We start from the raw sequence: 26914 nt of genomic DNA, 5'->3' as shown, positions 1-26914 counted from the left end.
TCTTTCTTTCTAAGCGTTGAAAGCGACAGGATTAGTCTTCATTATCCTTCTTTTTTTAACGACCATTTTACATATGAATAGCGCATGCTTTATGTCGATGGCACGCCTATCGCGTACGTCCTGTAATCTAGCTACGCCTCTTATTGCTTCACCGCAGAGTTTCATCGTTACGCGTCGCCATTGTGTTTTGAAGAGCGTTCCCCCTACCATTTCGCCACGTGTCATCATGTTAAAATGGGACTTTTTTGTCGCGCGGATTGGCTAATCTTTATAAATTAATATCTAGTTAATTATTGTGGAAATCGCAAAATGATACGAGACTTTTTTTATTCGATTTAGTCGCTCTATCAGCACATGACGGATGAGGCAACTATTATCAGACATTCTATATATATTTTTATTTTTTTTTTAATAAAGGAGAATGTTTATTGTGCATGTAAGAAAAGGAGCAATCAGATTCAATTGTGACAAAATTATACCCAATAATATATGTAAGAAAAATATTTAATGGATTTATAGATATAGTTGGTTTTTTTTAAATTTATACATTATCTTTTATGCAAAAAGCAAAATATCTTTTATCTTCACAATGGAAATAATAAAATTAAAGAATTAAAAAATATAATTATACTTTTCTCTATAAAGTATATAAAGTGAGTTTGTTTTAAATAAATAAATCAGTTTTTTTAATAATATAGTTATAATAATAATATAGATTCAAACGAAAATATCAAATTATTTTTTTAAATTCCCATTTGACAGTTTTATTATTTTTAACAAAATAATACATCCATTTTATTATAGTGTGTTTTGTAAGGTATTTTATGACAAATTCGACAATGTGCAATAAAGTAAAATTTTCAATAATCGTTTGAGATATTTGTCAGTCATGAAAAAATAAAATAATCTCTATTATTATTATTATGATTGAAAAGAATAACAATTTATTATTCATCTATAATTTTTTATTTATAATAAAATCTATTATTAAATTTATTAATCTATTATTTAAAAAAATAAAACTGAATATATACACTTACAAAATTGGACATACTGTATATTTCAAAATTTTTCCCTCAAATAACTTTATTATTAGAAAAAATAAGCTTATTATTATTTAAACAAACTCCTTTATCATTATTATTAATATATTAATATTATTATTTATACAAATAATAATCTTCTAGTTCTCAAATTGTCATCTATAATAAAATCTAATATCTCAAAAAGTAAAATTAATATATATACTTAAATCGAACACATACTTATTATCATTAATTTGATACATTTTTAATTACAACATACGTTTTAAAATTATAAGAATACGTTTTAAAAATAAGAAAGTAATAAAAAAAAGTTCTCGATTTTTGAAATTTCCAAATAAATGTTCGGGAAGGATCAACGCCCGAGGCGAACGCGCTCATTCGTCGCTTGAAGTTTCGCGCCACGCGAGGTGACGCTGCGATTCGCGAAATATCGCGGAGATCGCGAGAATCGTTAGAGGCTCAACCGTTGCGTGCGAAGAGAGAGAAATAGTTTTCGGGACTCCTCTCGTGTCGGCCATAGTGAAAATGGCGGTTACCAGCTTACGTGAATGACGACGATCGTGTTCGTCGTTGATCGGGATTTATTGTCGCGCGCGCACAAAATCGTGAAGGGGAAAAAGGGAGGAAAAACAACGAGGGGCGAGTGCACGGTGTGGTGTGGCTTCGACCGCGCGTTAATGCGTTATCACCGATAGTAGCGGCAGTAACTGTGTTTAATCATATGATTTATCTGGAGAGTAAAGATGCAGAATGTAGTACAGGGAACGACCTCGGATAGCCAGAAAAGCCACGAAAAGCAGTCTGCGGCGGCAACGGCAGCAGCGGCAGCGGCAACGGGCGTTCGCTACGAGACTGGGAAGATATCGTCGACTCCCCAATCGTCGAATTCGAGCCCCACGAAGTCGGAGACCGAGACCTTCTCCGAGCTGCAACCACGTTTTATGACTGACTCGTCGGAAAGCGAGGAGGACAGCGTTTCCGAGGTAAAGCAACGAGATTCTCAGAGTGATAAGACGATCCGTATGCGCTATATTCGTAAGCAGGATGCGAAAGAGAGAGAGAGAGAGAGAGAGAGAGAGAGGCGGAGCGAGAGAGAGAATGACGGATGGGAAGAGAGGGTATGAGAAGGATCGAGAAAAAGAGAGAAATGTTTGTCCATACGTAGAACGTAGGTACGTAAGTATGTATCTCTCGTGAATGTCACTCGTACGAATAGCCTTCTGCCAGTCTGATTTTACGCAGGTCCTTGTCGTCTCTACGCTAACGTCACCTCTCGTTCGACGTCTCGAAATCGACATCATCATCTTCGTGTCATTGTCGGGGCAAATATACCGCGATACGCACGTCGAAGCTTGGAATTTTCAATTGGTTTTAGCTTCTTTCCAAGCTTCACACATGTTGGAGAGCTTGGTGTAATTTTCTCTCTCGATCCTCCCCTGCCCCTCTCCCTCCTCGCCTCCCCCTTCTCTCTCTCTCTCTCTCTGTTTCTTATAGAGAGAGTATATTATTGTGTATCGATAATATCGACGACTTACGTAGTGTACGCTCCTGTTACGTTGAATCGATTGTAATGATCCGCACGTTATACGATCTACAGGCGCGTATTACATGCATGAACACACACGCATACGACCGTGTATCTCTAGGTACGTATTTGTACGAATTCCGTGCATATGTACATTTACACTCGGGTGCATGGTACGTGTGCAATGTACATATATACGTATGTATACGTGTGAAGGAACGGACTCGTCGAGATGAGAAAAACTACGAGATGACGAGCCCGTGTCCTGTGTCGTAGTCGAGACGATGGGTTTCCGCTAAACGTGCAATATCGCCGTAAGATACTGATAATAATGGGAAGAATTTTCCAACTAATACAGTGTTCGCTCACTGGAAAAAGGAAAAGAGTCTTAACATCTCGAGGGATTTTTTGGACTTGGAAAAATTAGAGTTCTCATGAAATTTTAATAGGGCTCGAAACATTTTTTATTTCTTTGGTAGTTTTAGGGTGTCTACTCTCTGGGAAAATGTGGAAAGCCTGAGATTCTTCAAGTTTTTTTGTGTCAAGAGAAATCAGAGGAATGAAATTTTAATGGATCTCGAGAAATTTTTAAAAAGATTCTTCGATAATCTTGTTTTTATAGGATGTCTACTCTGGAAAACTGAATTTTTTAGGATTTTTTTTTATCAAAAAAAAATCAGGTAATTCTCTCTTTGATGATTTTGCTTTTTATTGTAAGGCAGTTGACAATCCTCTAATAACCGAAATAGTGAATTAGGTATTTAAAATATATTATAAATATATATCTGTCTCTGTTTATATATTTAATGTCTTAAAATATTGAATATGTAGTACATATTCTTCATTTTAATTTTTAGTGACAAAGAAATGAAAATGTTATGCAAGTGAAAAATTTTTATTTTATGAAAATTATTCAATTTTGTCAGTACATTTGTAAATCTAGTATTTGAAATGTAAATAATCTGTGTTTTTCCGTCATATGAATGAAAAACATTGGAAAACGCGCATGCAATGAAAAATCTTATTTTATATAAAATACATCAAATATCCTTAAATATTCTCTTTACTTGGAATTTTGAACAAAAATTTGGGAGATTGGGGAATTTTTTTTGACAAGATTTGAATGTGTTTAGACAAATATTTAATATATAATATATCTACAAAGAGAAAGAGAATTTTCACATGCATATAAAACAGTGTGTAGCCTTTTTCGCTTTTTTATAAGGTAAACTTTAATTCATAGTAAGCTTGAAACATAACAATTGAAAATTAAATATAATTGTTTGAAAGCGGGAATTAAATCAGTCATTTTCGAAAATGCAACAAAACTATTAAGTTATTAGTCTAATCTAAAACGAAAATGCAACAAAACTGTTAAGTTATTATTAGTCTAATCTATTAAGATTTGCGTGATCAAACATTGTGGCTAAATTTTTTTCTATGTATATTGTGAACATAATCTAGAAGAAGGGATTAAAAATTCGAGATCTAAAATGATTTATTTCAACAATCAAAGCCAATCTCTCTATGTGATATACTTAATTAGAGTTATAACATTAAAAAATGTTATTAATTTATTTTATTTAAATTATATTAATTCATCTGATCATATTAACAATAAGATTGTTTAATCCTATTTAATTTTTTTATCTATATTTTAGAAATTTTTATTTTAGAAATAATTATAATCTATAAAAATAGAAAATATTGCAAACACCGTTAAATGCTTTAACGTATAAAGCGAACAAATTTAAAGCACTATTGACGAGTAAAAAAAATATGATTTCTTTTTTCTTTTTAATACTAATATCTGTGTCTTTTTAAATATAATATTTTTGCAATTTTTCAGATATTTTTGAAATTATATATGAATGAATAGAGAGAAAAAATTGTACATTTTCTTAAGATCATGCATAAAAAAAGAAATTGCTAAATCAGGATAATTTAATTTGACTTCATATAGAGTTGGATTTGATCATATTGTTGAAGCACAATTTATTTAATATTATCTAATAAAAAAGAATAATTAATTAAACAGATTAAAGGGATGTATAAATATTTAGAAGACCGCGTATTATAATCTAAAAATGCAGCAGATTAATCTTATGGAATTAAATTTGTCAACAGGAAGAGAACTCTAACGATATTATCGTTAATCGATGTTAGCTTTAAGGATTTGCTATCGCGTCAAGATATTGGGATGTGCCTTCCCTCTTCAAGTTTACAGAGAGTTTATCTGTTGCTCGATGTTGAGTCAGCTACCAAATGTCTTCGCTTTGCTGGCGGCTTTAGAGTTAGATGGCTACTCTCGTATAACGAAGGGACGAAGAAAAGAAAGGAGGAACGTCAGCGGAAAATTTACTCGTTGGGAAAGAAGAGTTATGTAATTGGAATATATGTATGTGCGTTAATAATTTGTCCGCTGTGGAAACAGTCATCGATATTGAAACGTCAGATCGAGGGATCTCTCATTTTGAATCGTCGCTCGCACAATTTTCATTGTTCTCTCTTCCGTCTCTCTTCTCTCTCGTAATTTTTCCCTCTTTCTTTCTTTTTTTTTTCTAAATTATCAACGTACGTATCTCGCTACAACTTGATCCTGATGTCTATGAGAGAGAGCATCGGGACGCGACCACCAAGGTGCAGTATTCGAATGCCATTCCCATTCTTCTTAGCATCTCTGCGTGTTCCACGAGAGAAAGAGAAAAAGAGAGGAGAGTGGGGGAGGAGGAGGAGCGGGAAGGAGAGAGAAAGAGAGAGCGAGACAGCGACTGAGCGAGTACGAAGGTGAAAGAGAAGGGAAGAATGAATATAGCGTATATAATAAGTACGAGTGTCTGTGTATGTACGTGCATAGAGGCACTGGTTAAAGTACATAGTCGCTTCTAAACTAGTATGCCCCGCATAAGCACGCGCGTGCGCACACGTGTACGAAACGCGCGCGTAGCCACGCAGGAAGCCGTATACAAATATATTTAACTATCGTGCCACACATGTATACACATTTAACACACACGCATTATATGCGTGATGAGTGTACACTTATATATTCCTGCTATCATATACGTAGTGTGTACTTTCGGAAAAATCGTAAATTTTGCAGCTAGAGAAATATTTTCGTGGAATTTTTTAAAAAATTAGAGTACTCCTTGGGAAAACTAGAACTCTCAGGCTTTCTTTTGTGTCTAGAAAAATGGAGAATTCTCATGGAATTTTATAGAAAAAAATCAGGTCTACCTTTTGAAGAAAAGTGGAAAACCTAGAATTCTCAGGATTTCTTTTATAAAAAAATAGGAGAATTTTGTTAGGATTCGAAGAATTTTTTTAAAAATCAGAATGTGTATTCTCTGCACAAATATTGGAAATCTAGAATTTTCATGGATTTTTTTTGTACAAAAATCAGGCAATTCTTATAGAAGTTTATTGGGACTCGGGGAATTTAAAAAAAATATCAGAGGGTCTATTTCCAGAAAAAAAAAAAAATCTGAAATTCTTGGAGATTTCTTTTGTACCTGAAAAAAAATCAGAAGTCTCGAAGTTTATTAGGATTCACAAGAAGTTTCTTAGAAAATTCTCTTTTTTACTCTCATTTTGTAAACAATTGGCAAGGCAAGTGAGAGAGAAAGAGAGTGAAAATTATGTTTAAAATATAGTAATAAAGAGCTAAAAATTTTATGTAAATGAAAAATGCTTATCTTACGAAAGCTGTTCAGTTTTTTTTTCAGTATATTTGCAAATCTAGCACTTGAAATTTGAGCGGCTCTATATTTTTCCCTCGAAAAGCGTAATAAAAAAAAAAACTAGAAAATTTCAAAATATTCTTTAGAATATTCCCTTTATTTGGAATTTTGAAGAAAAATATCTGGAAGATTTAGAATACTTTTTTCCACGATATTTGAGTAGACACCCTATCTCGCACACTACTGTCACGATATATACACATGATGCATGTGGGGAACGACGTATATACATAAGATACCGTGTGAGTCGCGAGCATGCCTCTTGCGTTTGTTCACATCTCAATTGGTGCGCTATCTAGCGGATTTCTCGTAATACATCGTGCTCTCGCGAGTATCCGCGAGTCGCGAGATGTCGATTAGCCCCCCCGTATCTGCCTTGACGCGAGTCAATCTGTCAAAACTCATTAGTTAAATCGCTCGTGTATACCAGTCTCTCCGCTTGCCACTTTGTGTGTATTTCGTGGCACATTGTGTACGTATGTCTGCATACATCGTCTCGCGACGTATCGTACATGTATATTATAGCGTGTATGTGTGCGTGCATCGGTTCGCCCGTGTGCGTTCGTGCGTGTGCTGCTGCTAGTCGATGTACTCGTGGAGGCAATCGCGGATAGCAGAGCCACCATATTATTCCTTCGTATCCTATCAACGGCGTTCGCACGGAGGTTGCCCTGTTCGTGCGTGCATACTTGCGTTCCCCGTGCATCAATGACGTGGAAGCGATCCTAATTTCGATCCCCGACGATCGTCTACGTCCCCCGTCAACGCGAATGTCGCTCGTCCTTCTCGCGCTGCTTCGGCCGATTATATCGCGCGACGAGGGGCGAGGAGAGGGCAAACAAACGGGTGTACGATGCGCAGGTATGCGGTGGAGTGTACGCAGAATCCCCGTCGTGGAAGTGGTATCGGTGTCGCGATCGGCTTCTCCGGGAAAGATACCGTTCACGCGCGCACTTGTCAACTGTCAAAATGTTGAAACGTCACTTGACGTCCCGCGGCCTTAGCCATTTGCCTACAACACGCGAAATTATACTTCGGATACCGAATATCCTGTCTACCGAGTGTGTGTGCGTGTATGTGTGTGTGGGGCAGAAAGAATGAGAATGCCTTTTGCGGGGGTGTTTTTGCATTTCTCGATTAATCTGTTGAGTAGCGATCAATTTTTGGGAATCGACGTCCATTTTATGCGATTTTACACGTCCCTTTGTTCGGCGATTATAATATAATAAACTGCGAGATGTGTCCAAGACTCTCGTGACGAGAGATCGATATAAATAAATATAAAGTATAAAATGATATGATTAATTGTATATAATTATATATAATTTTATATGTATAATTATATATAATTAACTTTGTTTGTTGCATCGGTATATGTGTATTGTTTAATATGTATTTTACCAATATTTCAATTTTAGGTGGAGTGTTTTGCGATTGATCAAGTTGAATTGGACGAAGATCATCCTGAATCCTCGAAATTTTTATTGACTCCTGAGGATCCTGAGCGTTCTGTGGATCCTGAAACTCAAGCGCGTCTCGAGGCACTCCTTGAGGCAGCTGGTATCGGAAAATTATCATCGGGTGATGGGAAGCACTTGGCCGACCACGAGGTGCTTCGTCGTTTAACATCTAGTGTTTCTTGTGCATTGGACGAGGCTGCGGCCGCATTAACACGTATGCGTAGTGACAATCCACGTACGCCGAACGAAAAACGCTCTCTCGTCGAGGCTTGCACCGACGGAGACGTTGGTACCGTTCGGAAATTATTGACAGAGGGCCGGAGCGTTCATGAAACTACTGAGGAGGGAGAAAGTTTGCTCTCCTTAGCTTGCTCAGCTGGTTACTACGAACTTGCTCAGGTTTGAGTCAGAAATAAGCATGTTCTTCCTTTTAAAAGAAAAAATTCCCCACGTCAATCCTTATTGAATTGCATGAAATGACATTTCGAAGGATATTTTATTCAAGTGCATGGTCATATATTATGGAGCACTGTTATATATTATGGAGAGATATAATCTTTGGGACACGTTTAATATTTTTCTTATAGTGCGTGATAAATAAAAGTAGATAAATTGTGAAATCTGTTTTGTGTAAATTATTTTTTCTTTTGATCAAAATTACATATGCCATAGTATTTTTCCATAGTGTGTGTATATATATATATATATATATGTGTGTGTGTGTGTGTGTACTATATATATATATATATATATATATATATATATATATATATAGTATGTACATATATTTTTTATTTGGCAAGTTGATCATATAATTCACATTAATAGTTAATTTGAGTAGCTATATTATATTAGCATCATAATCCTCATATTACCACAAAAAAATCAGTAAGGAAATAAATAATATCAAATTTATTATCTTATTATAGCTTTAAATTGTCTTATTTCACATATGCATGCATTACTTGTTACAGTCATTCAGATATTGTAAGAATGTCTGGATAATATCTTAATAATTGTAAGAATATCTTAATAATTATAATAAGAGAATAAGAATATCTTAATAATTGTTTAATAATGATACATCTACAGCGTATCTGCTTCCAAAAGATTGAATATACAGTATATATTCTGTTTTATTTTTAGTAGTAAAAAAATTAAAATTTTATGCAAGTGATCTATACCATTTTTTTTTTAAATACATTTGCAAATTTAACACTTGACACTTAAAATGGCTCTATATAGCAATGTTTTTCTTTTGTATGAGTGAAAAGCATCAGGAAACATACATCAAAATTTTATTTTATAAAGTTGCATCAAAAAATCTTTAAAATATTTCTTTTTAGTTGAAATGTCTGGAAAAATATCTGGAAAAGCAAGAAATATTTTTGCAAAATTTGAATAGACACCTTGTATAATTTATTATACAATATTAATATATAATATATTAATGTATAATTTATAACTTTTTATTCTCTTTATTATTTTAAAAGTAAATATAGTTTAGTTTTGTGGGAGTATAAAACTCATAAATGAATTTTAATTAGCTAAAACTTTTTAATTACTTTAATTAAGGCACTATTTCCTCATTGCAGCTATATTATGACTTCAAGCGTGAGAGTTTTTTTGAAATATACCGAAATAAATTGTTTTTTTATATGCTACTATATATATTTACATTTGGATAATACAGATTGATAAAATGTACTAAAAACTTTTATCTCTTGATATATTACTCTATTAATGAATGCCTCTATAAATATATCAATCTGCATGTATCCTATAATAATAATGGATAAATAAATAATAAAAATGGATTTTATATTTAAAATTTACAATTATTTATCCATAAATCTTGAATTTTCGATATATTTTTCCAATTTATCATCATGAAACATGAGTTCTGAAAAAACTAATTTATCTTGACATATTTTGCAATAAAAGAATTTATACAACTTTTTTGTTTTATAATACAAGTATAACAAGAAATTAGGTACTTGAACAAATCCTTCTAGAAAGATTCACTATTTGTATGCTATCATAAAGTATTAATGTTAGATTTTACAATCTTTTTTCCTTGTTTATCCAATATTTATTATATTAATCATTAACATGAAGTTAGTATTATAATTTTACAATTATAAAGTAAAACTTATTTGTAATTAGTTTTGCATAGATGAAAAATTCATCTATTGCATGTCTTTATAATAGGTCCTCTTGGCGATGAATGCCAATGTAGAAGATCGTGGTATCAAAGGGGACTGTACGCCCCTAATGGAAGCCGCCAGTGCAGGACACGTAGATATCGTGAGTCTGTTGATCGCTCATGGAGCAGATGTCAATGCTCAGTCTACTTCAGGTAAAATTACGCAGTAGCTGTTTGTTTCTTATTATATATGATTTTTTTAAATTATGTGCTTAATTTTTCATTTATTTCAAATTTCTATTCCAAATATTAATCGAGGAAAATTCGTTCAGAATAATATTACAAAATATTTGTGTTTGTAATTGAAGGTAATACACCTCTCATGTATGGATGCGCCGGTGGACATGAAGAAGTTGTACGTGTCTTATTAGAAGCGGGAGCTAATGTTGAAGATCATAATGAGAATGGTCATACGCCTTTAATGGAAGCAGCAAGTGCTGGTCATGTTCAAGTTGCCAAGATCTTACTTGAACATGGTGCTGGTATTAATACTCATTCCAATGAATTTAAAGAATCGGCATTAACGTTGGCCTGCTATAAAGGACATTTAGAAATGGTTCGCTTTTTATTAGAAGCTGGAGCAGATCAGGTAATTATTGTTTGATTTTCTTCCAGATGTAACAAAATAGCCATGTTTAGAAAATGATGATTATGTAGGGTGTTTACTCTCTAGAAAAACATGGAATAAAATTCTTTCACTTGGAAAATTAGGGAATTTTATTGAGGAATTTTTTTAAAAATTTTCTCTGATAATTTATTTTAGTCTTAGGCAATTTTCCAATAAGTCAAGTTGTCAAGTGTGAATTATCAGGGTATCTACTGCAAAAACATGGAAAATCTAGCTTCTTAGGCATTTTTTTATACTTGAAAAAATCACGAAATTCTCATGGAATTTGGGACTCAAGGATTTAAAAAAAATTTTTCTTTTTAATAATTTTGAACTTATATTGTAATCAGTTGACAAGACAGTTAAATAACGTGTTTAAAATATATTGTACATACATACCTATATTTATATATTCAGTGTCTTAACAGAATATAGAATGGATAATTCATATTCATATTTTTCATTGTAATTTTTAATGATATGATTCAAATTTATAGCACTTGAAACTTAAGTGGCTTTTTTATATTTTTTTGTACGAATAAAAAATATTAGAAAATGTACACAATAAAAAAAACTTCTGAGAAAGCCCAAAATTGCATCTAAAAAAATCCTAAAGAATTCTCTTTACCTGTAATTTTGAACAAGAATAAAATATAAAATAGTTCTAGTTCCTAGAAAACCAGGAAATTTTCTTTACAAGATTTGAATAAATTTCTTATTGTATATTAATAGAAAGTTTTTGTGTATTTCCATTGGTTGGACAAAATATGTTATGATTGTCTTGCAAAATTCACAACATTAAAAATCTATATACGTAATATGAAATAGATTTCCAGTACTGGCAGTGAATTTGGAAAACACAAATCATAATCCTCATGACTTTTCCGTGTTCCAAAATCTATAAAAAGAAATTTGTAACTTTTTCCGACCATAACATCAAAATGAGAATTGTATGTATTGGCTATATATTTCTAAGGATACATTTTATTAGGGATTTAAATTTTAATACAAATATTGAAAATGTATTTCTTAGCACATTTCATTTGACATTTTCAAATGTCTCGAAGCATTTGATTGAGCAATAGAGATAAAAGAATTGCCTAATCAAACAAATAAACATTCTTTACTATTCAGAAAAAGAAAAGCATTCATAACCATTAATTAAAACCACAATTTCAAATTTTTTTCAAATGACATTTATTACACATCAACTAGAATGTATCTTAGATTTTTTCTGTTCTTTTTTTTTTACTACTTTTTTTTCTACTAATCTGTTTTCTCAAATTTAATCATAATTTTTTAAATATAATTCATAGTTCCTAAACAAAAGAGAAATGGAAAAGACGACGTTTATAAATTTAATTAATTGCCCTTTAATTACCATTGTTAACATTTCGATAATAAAGCGTGATTGGTTGATACCAATTTAACACTCTGATATATTCGTCTTGCATTAGCTCGCGTTACATGGATTTAGTTATATATATATATATATATATATATATATATATATATATATATATATATCTTCTCTATAGAGAATTATTTCGAAAAAACTATATCAAAGTTGTTTCGAGAAAAATTCGTTTAACGTTATTTGTCCACTTTCAAAAACATTGACTGTTCAGAAAGTGGGGAATTATTTTATTCTTTAGAAGAGTCTTGTGGACTGTGGCTTGCCTAACATCTATAGTCTAGCTATCAACTAATAAAAGATTAGGATATCTTTTTAAAATTATATTATTGTATTTCTATATTAAAAGTGTTAAAAGCATAGAGATAATATATATAATAATAAGAATTTATATATAATAATAAGAATATCTGAAAAAGTTGAGTCTGAAAGCAAAGGATTTTCATTCAGTTTTCGATTCACCCACTCGTACTTCATATTTTTCTAGTCCCTAAATACCATTTTTTATCGATTATTTAATTGAAAAATGTGTAAAATGCATCATATATCACTTCCACTATATATTGCTATGTCTGAGCTTGAGAATATGTCTGAGCTCGTGTAATCCTCCGTTATTTCCTCTATTTATTATTTATTTAACTTTAAATTTAAATTTGCTTGGTATCGTACCAAGAAAATTTGTGCCCTGTGCACACAAATAAGTTTCAACGAAAAACTTATTTTCTCGTTGAACTTACGCACTATCATCCGCGTTTAGCTCTTATGGCCTTTAAATTTAAGTTTATGTTTTAATACACAGAGCCTAATTTCTTATAGTTATTTAAAATTCACGCCGGCGGAAGATGGCGTTATTCTTCAATTTAATATATAATTGTAGGCGACCGAGAAGTATCGAGTTGAAGGGTCTGAATAGCTCAGTGGTAAGAGCAGTCGCCCGGCAAGCGAAAGACTCGGGTTCGATTCCCGATTCAGCGACTTTCGGCCCGATATTTTTCTCGCCTACAACATTACAGGGGGGAAAGAGGGATAATAATTAAATAAATTCTCGAATTGAGAATTATTTAAATTTGCTTGGTATCGTACCAAGAAAATTTGTGCCCTGTGCACACAAATAAGTTTCAACGAAAAACTTATTTTCTCGTTGAACTTACGCACTATCATCCGCGTTTAGCTCTTATGGCCTTTAAATTTAAGTTTATGTTTTAATACACAGAGCCTAATTTCTTATAGTTATTTAAATTTAAGATAAATATGAATACTTTTGCGATTTTTTACAGGAGCACAAGACTGACGAAATGCATACAGCTCTCATGGAAGCCTCGATGGATGGTCATGTGGAAGTTGCTCGTTTACTTTTAGATTCAGGTGCCCAAGTGAATATGCCGACAGATAGCTTTGAATCACCATTAACATTAGCAGCTTGTGGTGGTCATGTAGACTTGGCTATGCTTTTGATCGAGCGTGGAGCAAACATCGAAGAAGTTAATGATGAAGGTTACACACCGTTAATGGAGGCAGCGCGTGAAGGTCACGAAGAGATGGTCGCTTTACTTTTGAGTCAAGGTACATTAGATAGATTGTTAAGCGATAAATAAAAATGATCGAATAAAAAGAGATAATCGAATATATATAAAATTAATAAAAAGGTGCAAACATCAATGCCCAAACTGAGGAAACTCAAGAGACGGCGCTTACTTTGGCTTGTTGTGGTGGTTTCCTGGAAGTTGCCGATTTTTTAATTAAGGCGGGGGCGGATATAGAATTAGGTGCATCTACTCCTTTGATGGAGGCTGCGCAGGAAGGACATATAGATCTTGTACGATATTTACTGGAATCTGCAGCGGATGTTCATGCTCAGACGCAAACGGGGGACACTGCATTGACATATGCCTGCGAGAATGGTCACACTGATGTTGCCGATCTTTTACTGCAATTTGGCGCTGATCTAGTATGCTTTTTAATATAATTATGGATTTACAAATTATTTTTATTTTTATATATTTTTAAATTTTGTTTTTTTTTCGTCTATACAAAATCAAAAAGTATGAATTATCTATATTAATTTATTTTGTATTATAGGAGCATGAATCAGAGGGAGGTAGAACTCCACTAATGAAGGCTTGTAGAGCAGGTCATCTATGCACAGTTCAATTCCTTATTACGAAGCGTGCTGATGTTAATCGACAAACAACAAACAATGATCATACTCCTCTTTCATTGGCATGCGCTGGTGGTCACCTTGCAGTAGTTGAAACGCTTCTAACAAACTCTGCAAATCCATTTCATAAATTGAAGGTATGTTGTATTTGAAACATTTAAATAAAAAAAAAGAATTATATATTTCTAATCTATTTTATATATATATATATATATATATATATATATATATATATATTTATATATATATATACTTGAATGTATGCTAAAATATTATAATAGCAATAAGATTGATGTATCATCAATAATGTATTAATTTTTCAATATATTTTGTAGAATATTGATAAAGTATCTCGAGATTTTTTTACATATAAGTTTCATTAATATGCAATCTAATGTATTATAGGATAACTCTACCATGCTGATAGAAGCTGCAAAAGGTGGTCATACTGCTGTTGTTCAGCTCTTATTGGATTATCCTCACAGCATTATGATGAGTGCCCCCCATAGTGCTGCCTCTGGGCCTATGTTATTACCACAACAACAACAGCCGCAGCAGCAGCAGCAGCAGCAGCATATAAGTCACCAGCAACATGTACCTCACCCTCAGCAAACATCTACGCAACCTCAGCATCAGCAGCAACAACAACAACAACAGGCCACTGAGCAACAAGCGCAAAATCTACAACTCAAACATAATACACAAAAATCATTATTGAGAAAGAATCGATCAGTGACTATGATGCCCGATATGAGTCTTACTTCTGCCGAAGCGCAACAAGTTCGTTCGCAACCTGCAGGAGAACCGACCGCTATTACCAAAGATGATACTAATATTCTCGATAAAGGCAGTGGAGGATTCACGAGTTTGTCAGAACCTAACATTAGTCTCAGTCCGACATCAACAGCGTCGACACAAGGAGTAAATGTCACCGAGAGTCGGAAAAATACTAGACAAGAACAAATTCTTCATAAACAACAAATACTTGAGGAATTACAAGTATGTTCTGTGTACTATTATGTATTCTTTCCATAAAATTCTTTATCGAAATATAAAAATTTTTATGAATTCTTAAATTGATAAAGTTAAAAAAGAAAAAAAAATACTTGAAATAATATAAGAAGTAATATTGTACATTTTACAACTTTATTATATTTTGTCTTATATATTGTTTTTTTTTTTTAAATCATATAATTATTCTGTAGAGGGTAGAGCGAGAATTGCACATTAAGGGTGCAGGACATTTATTTTCGAGCCCACGAAATTCCATGGTAAATCAAGCTCAACAACAACAACAAGATCCTAGCGAGACTGAGGCATTATTACCAAGCGTACTAAACATTGATTTACCGGGTCAATCGACATCTCATGGTACTTTTTTCACTTTATTATTTATTAAAGATTATTAAAGATTTTCATGCAAATACTTTCAACATAATTATTTTGCTCCAAAGGTTTAGTTTGCAGTACAACTGGTATGACTGGCAATTCATTGTACCAAGGAACTGGCGATGCAGCATTAGTGTGCAGTGCTTACATTGATAGTAAATTAATGGGAATGCAAGGTGCACACTATCCGAAGATGTCTGTTACCCCTAATGCAATGGAAACGTTTCCTACAGATACTTTTCCTTCTTCGCCTCCTTTGTCTCTTGCGTCGTTGCCTGCTACGACCGCTACTCCTATGCCACTGATCACCACTTCCTCAACAGCTACACCGAGTCCACCGAGCATTTCTACTTCTCCGACCATCATAGCAGTTTCTCAATCGCCTATTACCGCAAGCAGTGACGTTAGCCAAAATACCGCTATAAGCGATCGTCCAAAAGCCAAACCTGTATCCAAGAAAGAAGGGAAGAACATACGAAAAGCCACGTCCGGCATGGGGATGGCGAAATTACAGCAAACACAGGCGACCATAATGGCCGGTCTTCAACAACAATATCAACAGAAGCAACGACAGCATCCTTCTTACCAAGTGCAACAAGTTCAACAATTGCAGCAACTTAACCAACAATTGCAACTTCAGCTGGATCAAGTGCAGGTGAATTTTTACTCCCATCTATATATTTTGTTTCAGTTCGGTAAATTTTTAAGCGTTAACTAGATTCAAAACTTCTATTTCCTCGTTACAGTTATATTGAATTATAACATCAAATGAAAAGATATTTTTTCTTGCATATATCGAAATAAATAAATTTTTTAATATAATTTTTTTATCATTTATTTGATAGTAGATGGTAAAATATGTCAAAATTTTTTTTGTTATTCTGCATTTGATTAATAGTATAAATAAATGTATATATGATTCTTATCTGTATTTATCTTACGTTTCTATCAAAAATGTTCAAACAGTCCTGTAACAATGAATTGAACTTTTAAATTGAATTTAAATTCTAATTACACATTTATTAACCCATAAATTTCAAAAAGTGAATTTTATTTTATTAATTTATACTATTGTCCTCAAATGCAAGTGACAACATATGAAAAAAAAACAATTTTAATAATTTATTTTCTCAAAAACAATTTTCCATTTCTGATGTCATTCAATACGATATCAATGAGAGATCTCACACATAGGATAATTTTCACAAATGAATATATATATATATTTTTGTATAAGATACAACAACAATCCCAGCAGCCACAATCGCAACCACAACAATCTCACCAACAACCTCATTCACAACAGCAAACGAATGTAATCGGTAATAATACGAGTAGTATATTGATGCCCACTCAACTGATGTCGCATTTGCATCCTACGCATCATCATTTACATAGCCAGGTATGTGCTATTAAATTATTAATTGCTAATATTTTGGTTTGCATTAAAAAACATCTAATATACACTAAAAAAAACATACATTTTTGACATAGCAACCGGCTCAAGAAATTCTTCCTGAGCAAATGGATCCTGAATTAATGCGAAAGTACAGAGAAAGCGCTTGTGCATTTTTTACTGGAGCTCAAAAATCTAAAACATTCTCCACTAACGAAAGAATGTTGAAATTGGAGGATGGCACAGATATTCCAATTGATGATGCGTTTGAAATTTTTCGCTCCATCAATTTTGATGATGCAGTTGATAGTAAATATTTTTTTCTTAAATTTGAAAATTAAATTTATTAATAAAATTAATTTTGTTTCATCTTTTTTCTATATAGCAATAGAAGATCAAGAAAAACTTGAGTTGAAAAGATTGGATATGTCGAATAACAGCAAAGAACAACAGCAGCAGCAACAACAGCAGCAACTTTTGCAAACTCAAATAGTACAGCAAAGTGGAAGTCCTCATGTATCTCAAGAATATTTCACTAGTCCTGTGCTGTCAGTACCATCGGTCTCTCTACCTACATTACCATCACTGCAAGTGACTAGTGCTGGCGTTCAGATAGAGGCAGACATATCAGCGGGATTACAACTAACGAGTACACAATCCTTGCAAAATCCAGCGCTGAAAAATCGTTTGAGAGCTTTCGAGGAAGGTTTTCGCCAGGGTAGCATACATTTCCGCGAATGTATGCAACATATTAGCAGCGAAACCTTTCAGCCTCAATTATTGCTTCAATCCTCTCAAATAAGTAAGTAGTTCAATGTACACTAATTATTAGTACAGTAATTACTTAACACAAATACTGTTACTGAATTTTTGCTATAGTGATTTTTAATTTCTCTCAATTTTCTCTCACTATTTCAGCATTTCCTACACAAACATTACCAGCCGTGAGTGGAGCAACGGGAATAATAGATAGTATACCGCCTCATCAGTCAAGCAGTTATACACAATCTACAACTTGTAGTGCTAATCAAGTTCAAGTCGCTACTCAAACTCAAGCACCTGCTATTACAACCTCCTCAAATATTGCCGCTGTCGATAAGAAACAAGTGTATACTGCGCCAATATCCGGTAAAAGTAAAAAGACCAGATATCCTCTCCTAACTCAACAGCAATCTTGCCAGCAACAACAAACTGCCAGTGCCCAACAAACTTCCAATTTTTCGGCGCAAAATTTTCAAATGGATCCAGCGACAGGTGAGAACTATACGATACTGTAATACTGCTCTAACTAGTGATACAATCAATTGATAAACATACAATATATTGTTTCAATAGTCGGAGGATACACGACCAACCAACAAGTTCCACCTGCTCCATTCTCATGTATGGAGGTTGATTCAGAAACTGACAGCAATCACGACACAGCATTGACTTTAGCTTGTGCTGGAGGGCATGAAGATCTCGTTGATCTTCTTGTGAGTCGTGGTGCAGATATAGGTAAGCGAAAATGCAATATCTATGTACAATGAATATGATAATATGTATATTATTTATACATAAGTTGAACAACTTGATTTGTAATATTTGAAGAAACAATGTGAGGATTTTATCATGTAAACAAATTTGTGATAAAACTATAACAATACATATAGACAATTGTGATGCGCAATTTATCATATTTCTTGTTGGCAATCAATATTTAATCTATCGTTTTTCTGATTTAATATAAAAAAATATTTAACATAGAAAAATATTTTATAAAGATATATAAATATAGAATTTTATTAAGAATTATTAGTAATTTATAATATAGAAAATATGTAATATTAAGAAAAAGAGAGGAAAAAGAGAGTGCATGTTTACTCTTGTCAAGTTTTTTTTATGAAACGAATAGACACGAAGCTGACACACAGTATTATTGCAGAACATAGAGATAAGAAAGGATTTACTCCACTCATTTTGGCTGCAACAGCGGGTCACCAGAAAGTAGTCGATAGTCTGCTCAATCATGGTGCTGACATTGAAGCACAATCTGAACGTACTAAGGATACACCATTATCTCTTGCGTGTAGCGGAGGCAGATATGAAGTAGTCGAACTCCTACTTAATCGTGGTGCAAATAAGGAACATCGCAATGTTTCTGACTATACACCTTTGAGCCTCGCAGCATCTGGCGGTTATGTGAATATAATAAAACTTCTACTCAGTCATGGTGCCGAAATTAATTCTCGTACCGGTTCGAAATTGGGTATATCTCCACTTATGCTTGCTGCTATGAATGGACATACTGGTAAGAAATAGATTAATTAGAGCTAGAAATTATCTATAAATCAATAACCCTAATATATGTGTGTATGTGTAAAGCAATTCTATATTATACTTTTAATATTAAAAGATTATAAAATATATAATTGATTTTACAGCGGCAGTTAAATTACTGTTGGATATGGGCAGTGATATTAATGCACAAATTGAGACAAATCGTAACACAGCATTGACACTTGCGTGCTTCCAAGGAAGACATGAAGTTGTTAGTCTTCTTCTCGATCGAAAAGCCAATGTTGAACATCGAGCTAAGGTAATATATTTAAAATGATACATTATATATGTGATTCTCTTATAATCATTTTTTCTCATCTCTTTATGAAGACGGGTCTAACACCGCTAATGGAAGCTGCTAGCGGTGGATACGTCGAGGTTGGCCGCGTGTTACTTAGCAAAGGTGCGGATGTTAACGCAACACCTGTCCCATCGTCTCGTGATACTGCCCTAACTATTGCTGCTGATAAAGGTCACTGCCGTTTCGTGGAACTCTTATTAACGAAGTAATTTTTTTATACATTCACTCCATGTGTTTGAATTCTTCATAAGGATATATCCTTAATAATTTACTAATTTATTTTCTAGAGGGACTCAAGTTGAAGTAAAAAATAAAAAAGGAAACAGCCCGTTATGGTTAGCTGCAAATGGCGGTCATCTTAGTGTCGTAGACCTGTTGTACCATGCAAATGCGGATATCGATTCGCAAGATAATCGTAAGGTGTGTACGCAAATTTGATTATTAAGAGAGTAATCTTATTTTTTTTCCCTAATCTTAAACAAATACCTTCTGTACGATCAGGTTTCCTGTCTGATGGCTGCTTTTCGAAAAGGTCACATTAAAGTAGTCAAGTGGATGGTGAATCACGTAACGCAATTCCCGAGTGACCAAGAGATGACAAGGTATATAGCGACCGTTAGCGACAAGGAACTTTTAGAGAAGTGTCAAGAATGCGTAAAAGTAATAAGAGCGGCTAAAGAGACGCAAGCTGCTAAGGCGAACAAAAATGCTACTATACTATTAGAGGAGCTCGATATGGAAAAGACAAGAGAAGAATCGAAGAAGGCAGCCGCCGCGCGAAGACGAGAAAGAAAAAAAAAGAAGAAGCTTGAGAAGAAAGAAGAGAAACGTAAACTTCACGAGGAGTATAAAAAGAACGAGACAGCTTTCGAGGATAAGGAAGAAAATGGGAAGAAATCGGGTGACGAAGAATGCGATCGAGCGGATGATAGTGAACACGAGGGCGGCGATGAAAGAATGGAGAGCGTGCCGTCGCCCATGAACAGAAGTCCAGAAGATCCTGATAGAGAGGAGGGTGATAGCGGAATAGATGCAAATAGTCAGGGCAGTTGTAGTAGCAACGATGTGAAGGCAAGAGAGAAGAAGAAAGATAAAAAGAAAAAAAAGAATAATACTCCTAGTAACAATGATAAAAATACATCCCCGCAGCGTTCACCTAAAGCACTTCTTACACAAAATAACAATTTATCTCAAAACACGGCAACATCGACTAAGTCCCAAAATAATACTTCAGAAAAGTAAGTAAATCTCTTATTTATTATTTTTTTAAAATTTCTTTTTTTTATAATTTTTTTTATAATCTTTTTTTTTTTATAATCTTTCAGAACTATCAAAAAATAATATTGAATATTATAGGATGTTTATTCCTGGAAAAACATAGAAAATCTGGAATTCTTAGGGATTTCTTTTGTATCTGAAAAAAATCAGTCGTCAAATTAATGAATCGTGCATTTTAATGCATAATTCATTTAGTTATGCATTATATTTACCTCCGTTTATATATTTAGTGTTCTTTACAAAAAAAAAGAATATGTAATATGTATTTTGAATAAAAATGAATTTTGAATAAACCTGGAAAATGAAGAAATCTTTAGAACATTTTTGAACATGTTTCGAATAGACATTCTGTTGAGAGAAAAATTTGAAAAATTATCCTTTGTAAATATATAGCTTGTTAAGTATTTATAATAATTTTTATAGGCGAATTATGACTAATATTACCAGTGCAGTATCTGCACCTACAACTTCAGTCACGACTAGAACATCCACTACCGTCAGTTCTGATCGAAAACTGAAAGGTCAATTAGTTTTCGAATCCTCTAGGCATCCTGCTGATAGAGAAGATTTCGAAGCGACTGGCAATGAAACTTATGTTCCTGGCAAAGGAAAAAAATCTTATAACCAATACGATGATACTTTGAACACATTAACCAAGATAAGCAATACTAGTCCCAAGCAAAGCGGAAAGCGCGAAGAAGGATGGAAGGAAGTTGTACGAAAGTAAGATATATACTTAGATATGAAAATAAGATAATTCTTAGAGATATTTGCAGACTTCGCATGTAATTCGAAAAGAAAGTAATTTTATTTTCATAAATGAACATATATTCTTTAATACATGCATCATAATTTTTTAGGGGACAATCGGATGATTCGGGTAGATTTATGAATTCGCCATTCCGTTCCAAAAAGGTATCGGTTCCGCCGAACGCTATTAGTCGAGTGATAGGTAGAGGTGGCAGTAATATAAATGCCATTCGTGTTGCAACTGGCGCACACATCGAAGTAGAAAAACAAAGTAAATGTCAAGGAGAAAGAATCATCACAATTAAGTAAGTATTGAACATTACGTTTTACACACACAAATACAAATAAAAAGAATATCATTCTATATTATCATATCTGTTGTTTTTCAGGGGATCATCTGAAGCGACAAAACAAGCTCATACATTGATATCAATACTTATCAAAGATCCTGACGTGGATATATTGCAAATGCTTCCAAAATCAAAGCTCAGTGTCATAACAACTTCTTCGTGGGACAAATCTGTTTCCACAGTCGCGGTAAACATATAAGACAAATCAGTAAGCTTTATACACGTGAAATAATTTAATAAGTAAGTTTTTTTTTTTTTTAGGCATGTAAGACAAAAGTTGGATCTGTAAATAAATCATCTAATCTAGCATCCAGTACAACCAATAACCAAGTTAATAAGCCAGGATATCCTTCAGGTGTGTCTACTACTGTAAGCCAATTAGTTCCTCTTCGCTCATCGTCCACTATTAAGCTTGCTGGTGCTTTCTCTACTTCTTTACCACGTGCGACAGCACCTAGACTCGTAGCCGCAGGTAAATTAAATACGAAAAAGATATATAACATTTATCAACAACCTGTGTCTTATCACAAATGTATGTACGCAGCAGAGAAGCGTGCGCAAGCTGTAGCCGCGCAAATGGCTTCTTCGTCAAACACCAAGACGACAATGTCATATACAAGTGCAATCATGACTGCTGGTAGAGCAGGGACGAAGATCGTCGCGACTAGCACGACGCAAACGTTTGCGGCGAAGCTGTCCGAAATCACTGCCTCGACCCATAGTTCCACAACGGTCATGCAATCCACTCATGTTGCACCTGTGAATAAGCAACAGAAGCCTGGCGCACAAGTCATGACAGTTATGTCGGCCGCAGCGACCGTTCATGCAACCAACAACCAGCAGCAACAGCAGTCTATAATCAGTACGTCGCCGAAACACTGCCGATCACTGCCTACTTTACCTGTCCCGGCAATAGCGTCTCACTATCCCGGAAAGTCGAATTACCCGCCTGGAACGAGCGCGGTTTCATCATCAGCTACAAATACCGTGGCGATGACAAACTGCTCGGAAAGTTCGATCGTGTCTACGTCAACTAGTTCCATTCGGATGACATCCTCACCACCTATATCGTCGCAAACGCAAACATTGCCGTCACCATCGCCAGCGCAGCAGCAACAGCAACAACAGCAACAAATTGTTCGTAGCACAACGCCAATCATGATGCAAGAGCAACAACAACATCAACAACAACAACAATTACCTAGTAGCACACCTCTCGAGTACTCCTTATTTAACGATACTTTCACCAAAGTCACGCAACAGTCGATGTGGGGCGGAAGAGAGAACGAAACTCAGAAAGGCATGAATTTCGCGACTGTTGCGGGCGGTGGTGTATCGTCAAATACAGGTTCCAGCTCGTCTGCGGCTAAGTTTGACAGTTCTCCGCCCCAGGTATGTTAACATTTAGTTTCATTCTTAGTTAAAAAGAAAAATGTGAGATTAGATAAATAATTAAAATCTGCAAAACTTGGAAAAATTGCTCGTTAATGGAAAAATTAAAATTCTGTACAATGTAAATTATATTCGTGTTTAATTATTCATTTATAAGTCACACTCGTAATTGTATACACATTTTTTCTTTTTTATTAAAAATTATGATTTACTGTTTCTTTAAAAATAATAAAATACATTTTGAATTTCATCGAATAGGTGGATGCAGCCAAAGCTCCTGGATATCGTGGAACAACGATGTGTTCTCCAGTTTCCAGCAAGTCAGGTATCACGAGTAACTCGTCAACTAATATAATCGGTAACGTGGTATCGTGCTCCGTGCAGAACAATCCCATGCAATCTGCACAATTTCAATCTTCAACAAGCTATAACGAGCATCCGTTACCGAATAAGCCACCGGGAAGTCTAGCGGTGGCTAGACCAGTGATACCCCAGCAAAGTATCGACATGGGAGCAAACATGGCAGCAGCACAGTACAATAGGCCAGCGGTTTTTCAAGGTGACTTGACGTCGCGGAATGCGACGACGCACCAACCGACGACCCACGTATATACGACGATACCATCCTCTACGTCGCAGCCAGGATTGGACGTTGGCTTGTTCAAGACAGCGAATAACGCCAGTGGTTACGAGCATCCAAATTCTAGCCTGCTGAAGATGGTGCCGAACGAGAATCAGGGCGGTGCCGGTCATCCCCTGCTGCCATTTCACCCACACATGCAGAGCTTCGCGCAGACCATCGCACCAGCCACTTCTGTGATCAACACCACTGTCAGCATGTCGAGGTTGAATCCCCGTGCTCCCGACTTTTCCAGTTCGTTGCATCTGAACAATAAATCGCAGGTAACGATGTTTAATCCTGCCACCGGATCGGCACTGCATCCGGGGAATATGTTCACGGCCACCGTACCGGCACCTCCGCCATCCGCGATACAGTCGAACAATCTGGCAATGCTCGGCAATTTCCCATTGGGAAAGTATCAGCCGCCTTCACGTGCGGCACCGGCGGCGAATACCGGTATTTCAACGACAGCTCAGACACGTTGGCCATTTGCACCAGCACCGCATACCAGTTATCCGCCGCATCAGGAGCCTATGATGAGTCAGATTAGTTTCTCCAATCACTTGGCTAATATTGGCGGGCAGCCTGGTGGTAGTATGGATCTTATCACAAGTCTGGAGAACGGTGGTTCACCGGCCATATCTCCTTCATCACCGGCACAAGTCACCCAGGAGATGAACCAATTGAAAATCGAGGACCGTAAGGTCCCACGACCGATCGGTACCGAGAGAGCAACGTGGAAAAATTACTCGGCCGCAAACATGGGTCCGGGCGGAGATGCTGATACCATTAGTTGGATGCTCAACGAGAAATTAGGTTGGCCTTCTAATTGCAACTTGGCGCCCGGTATCGACAGGCATCAGATATTCCGATCAAATTCCACTTACAATCAACGTATATCCAATGTCGATCCTGAGCTTCATCAGATGATGGAATCCACTTTTCAGGTAATGATCAGTTCTCTCGCATGATTAGATTATTCATGATGGCTACTCCCTAGAAAAACCTGGAATTTCTTTTGTACCTGGAAAATTTAGGAAATTCTCATGGAATTTTAATGGGATCGGGGAAAGAATTCTCTCCTTGATAATTTTAATCTTATATTGTAAGCAGTCGGCAATAGCCGATAAATCAATGATGTAAATTGTGTATGGATGTACGATGTATCTTTAAACGGTACATTAAACTCTTTAAAATTTGCAGAATTTCTCGTAAGTTATTTTTTATCATATATAGGGTCATGTAGATACTCAACAACCTTATCCGGCTAATGGAAATACCGCGGCTTTATCACTTATGCCAGGCTTGGCATTATTGCCAGGACAATTTGGAGCACCTGGTCTGGCGGAAATCCCTCCAAACGAACCGAATAAAATAGATCCACCAGCATGGGGAATGCCCGACGCTGTGCAAGACAAGCAACATCCAGTAAGATTTTTTCTTACCTTCAGTACAATTTCTTTGATTTATTATATTTAAAATTTACTTCAAAAGATAATGCTCTATGTTGCAAGAAATTATGTATACACATGTTAACTTCGTTTATTTTCAGGCGTGGACTAAATGGACTCATTAAAAAACCAAATCGTATTGACAAAACCTGATGATGGAAATTCTGCAATTCGTAATAGTGATAGTACTTGAAATCTCGTTTAATTATTTGTAGGCGCATAAATTTATAATCTTATTGAAACCCAGATTCTTTATATTACATATCGTGCTAAAAACATGAAGTCCTTAATTATTCACTGCTGTTATTAGAATATATTAATTTAATTATAATGCAAAGAGTATAAAAAAGAATCAGAATAAAAACCAGTCTATTGCATCTCTATTCGCAAAAGAACGCAGACGATGCGTTTGCAGTAAAAAGTTGGAATTTATTTCACTTATTGCATGACGATACATCATTTTGCGGTTGCGTTTTGCGAATAACTATATAGACGATCCTTAAAATTAGCATAATGGAAACGAATAACAGTAATTTGACATATGATCCCTTCAGGTTGAGATATTAATTGCGGATAGTCGTATGCTCCTATCAGTTATTGATTAGAATACATCTTAATAATAATTGAATATTAGTAATAATGATTATTTTCTTCCTTATTATTTGAAATGATTTGGATATGGAAATATTTCAAACTATCTTGAATAGAACATTTGCCAGTTTCATCGCAATGAAATTCATAAGCGCACATTCTCATATTTTACACTGTATCACTTCAGCTTTTGCGATAATGATAATTAACTTTCAGGATTTAATTTAGAATCAATTTGAATTTTTATAAAACGGAGTCTTTGATTCGATGATATAAATTATGAATTATTATATACAATTATTTATATTAAGGACAACTCTATAGCTGTGTTCTTCATACCAGATAATTAAAAAGAGATTACTGTGTTATCATATAAAAGATTTGCTGTAATAATATACTGATATACGAGTACGAAACAATTGCATATATTTGCTTCGCAATTCTAATTACTTACTATGCACAGTGAGATTGAAGAATAAGCAAAAAACAGAGAGATACAAGGAAAACTTACGAAAAACTGTTTAAAAAAAATTAATTAAACGGAAAACTCGATATTATTCGCTTTCCACTTTTGCATCTGTGCTTGAACACGTAACTATTATTTTGAGGAATCTGATCGGTTTTTTTTTTTCAAGTGTGCTCAGAATAGATCTGCTGAGTAGAAAAAAGGGTGGTTTTTTTTTGCGCTGAACTCTCGATTGTGTCTAATCGCGCTGAGCGCGCTCATTGTTTGACATGTCCCCAACTGTATAAACCTCATTAGCGGTTATACGTTGGTGTTACATCAACAAAACAATTGGAGAACGAAACGAAGACGAACAATATATTATTGATTATGAGGTTCAGTTGTCCAGCCGGCTCGGTATATATATATATATATAAATATATTTTTTTTTTTTCATAGGCACAATTATTGATC

The 26914-nt window shown here is 34.6% G+C and overlaps 1 protein-coding gene across 2 annotated transcripts in view; it reads left to right on the top strand.

Moving 5' to 3' along the window:
* Window positions 1-1521: 1521 nt before the first annotated feature.
* Window positions 1522-26914, top strand: part of Mask (multiple ankyrin repeats single KH domain) — a 25566-nt gene continuing 173 nt past the window's right edge. The window contains exons 1-28 of one of the 2 annotated variants that reach the window (XM_083087658.1): window positions 1522-2029; window positions 7730-8170; window positions 9983-10130; window positions 10286-10566; window positions 13276-13561; window positions 13645-13946; window positions 14078-14293; window positions 14562-15155; window positions 15362-15527; window positions 15611-16200; window positions 16783-16947; window positions 17040-17250; window positions 17327-17743; window positions 17860-18195; window positions 18277-18438; window positions 18866-19231; window positions 19365-19519; window positions 19591-19766; window positions 19849-19981; window positions 20063-20799; window positions 21263-21562; window positions 21700-21894; window positions 21979-22126; window positions 22201-22411; window positions 22487-23331; window positions 23590-24900; window positions 25190-25381; window positions 25506-26914. The exon at window positions 25506-26914 is cut by the window's right edge and continues 173 nt beyond it. In XM_083087658.1, the coding sequence (XP_082943784.1) occupies window positions 1790-2029; window positions 7730-8170; window positions 9983-10130; window positions 10286-10566; window positions 13276-13561; window positions 13645-13946; window positions 14078-14293; window positions 14562-15155; window positions 15362-15527; window positions 15611-16200; window positions 16783-16947; window positions 17040-17250; window positions 17327-17743; window positions 17860-18195; window positions 18277-18438; window positions 18866-19231; window positions 19365-19519; window positions 19591-19766; window positions 19849-19981; window positions 20063-20799; window positions 21263-21562; window positions 21700-21894; window positions 21979-22126; window positions 22201-22411; window positions 22487-23331; window positions 23590-24900; window positions 25190-25381; window positions 25506-25529 (9348 nt within the window). In that variant the 5' untranslated portion in view covers window positions 1522-1789 and the 3' untranslated portion in view covers window positions 25530-26914. Of the gene's footprint in view, window positions 2030-7729; window positions 8171-9982; window positions 10131-10285; window positions 10567-13275; window positions 13562-13644; window positions 13947-14077; window positions 14294-14561; window positions 15156-15361; window positions 15528-15610; window positions 16201-16782; window positions 16948-17039; window positions 17251-17326; window positions 17744-17859; window positions 18196-18276; window positions 18439-18865; window positions 19232-19364; window positions 19520-19590; window positions 19767-19848; window positions 19982-20062; window positions 20800-21262; window positions 21563-21699; window positions 21895-21978; window positions 22127-22200; window positions 22412-22483; window positions 23332-23589; window positions 24901-25189; window positions 25382-25505 lie in introns of both variants that reach the window. The other variant, XM_083087657.1, reaches the window with a different exon arrangement.

This window comes from Camponotus vicinus, unplaced genomic scaffold, assembly GCF_025532165.1.
Source record: "Camponotus vicinus isolate PSW18456_S1 unplaced genomic scaffold, iyCamVici1.0 SCAF_13, whole genome shotgun sequence".
NCBI classification, from domain to species: domain Eukaryota; kingdom Metazoa; phylum Arthropoda; class Insecta; order Hymenoptera; family Formicidae; genus Camponotus; species Camponotus vicinus.
Note: the sequence above shows the minus strand (reverse complement) of the source record. Positions and strands in the feature narration are given on the sequence as shown.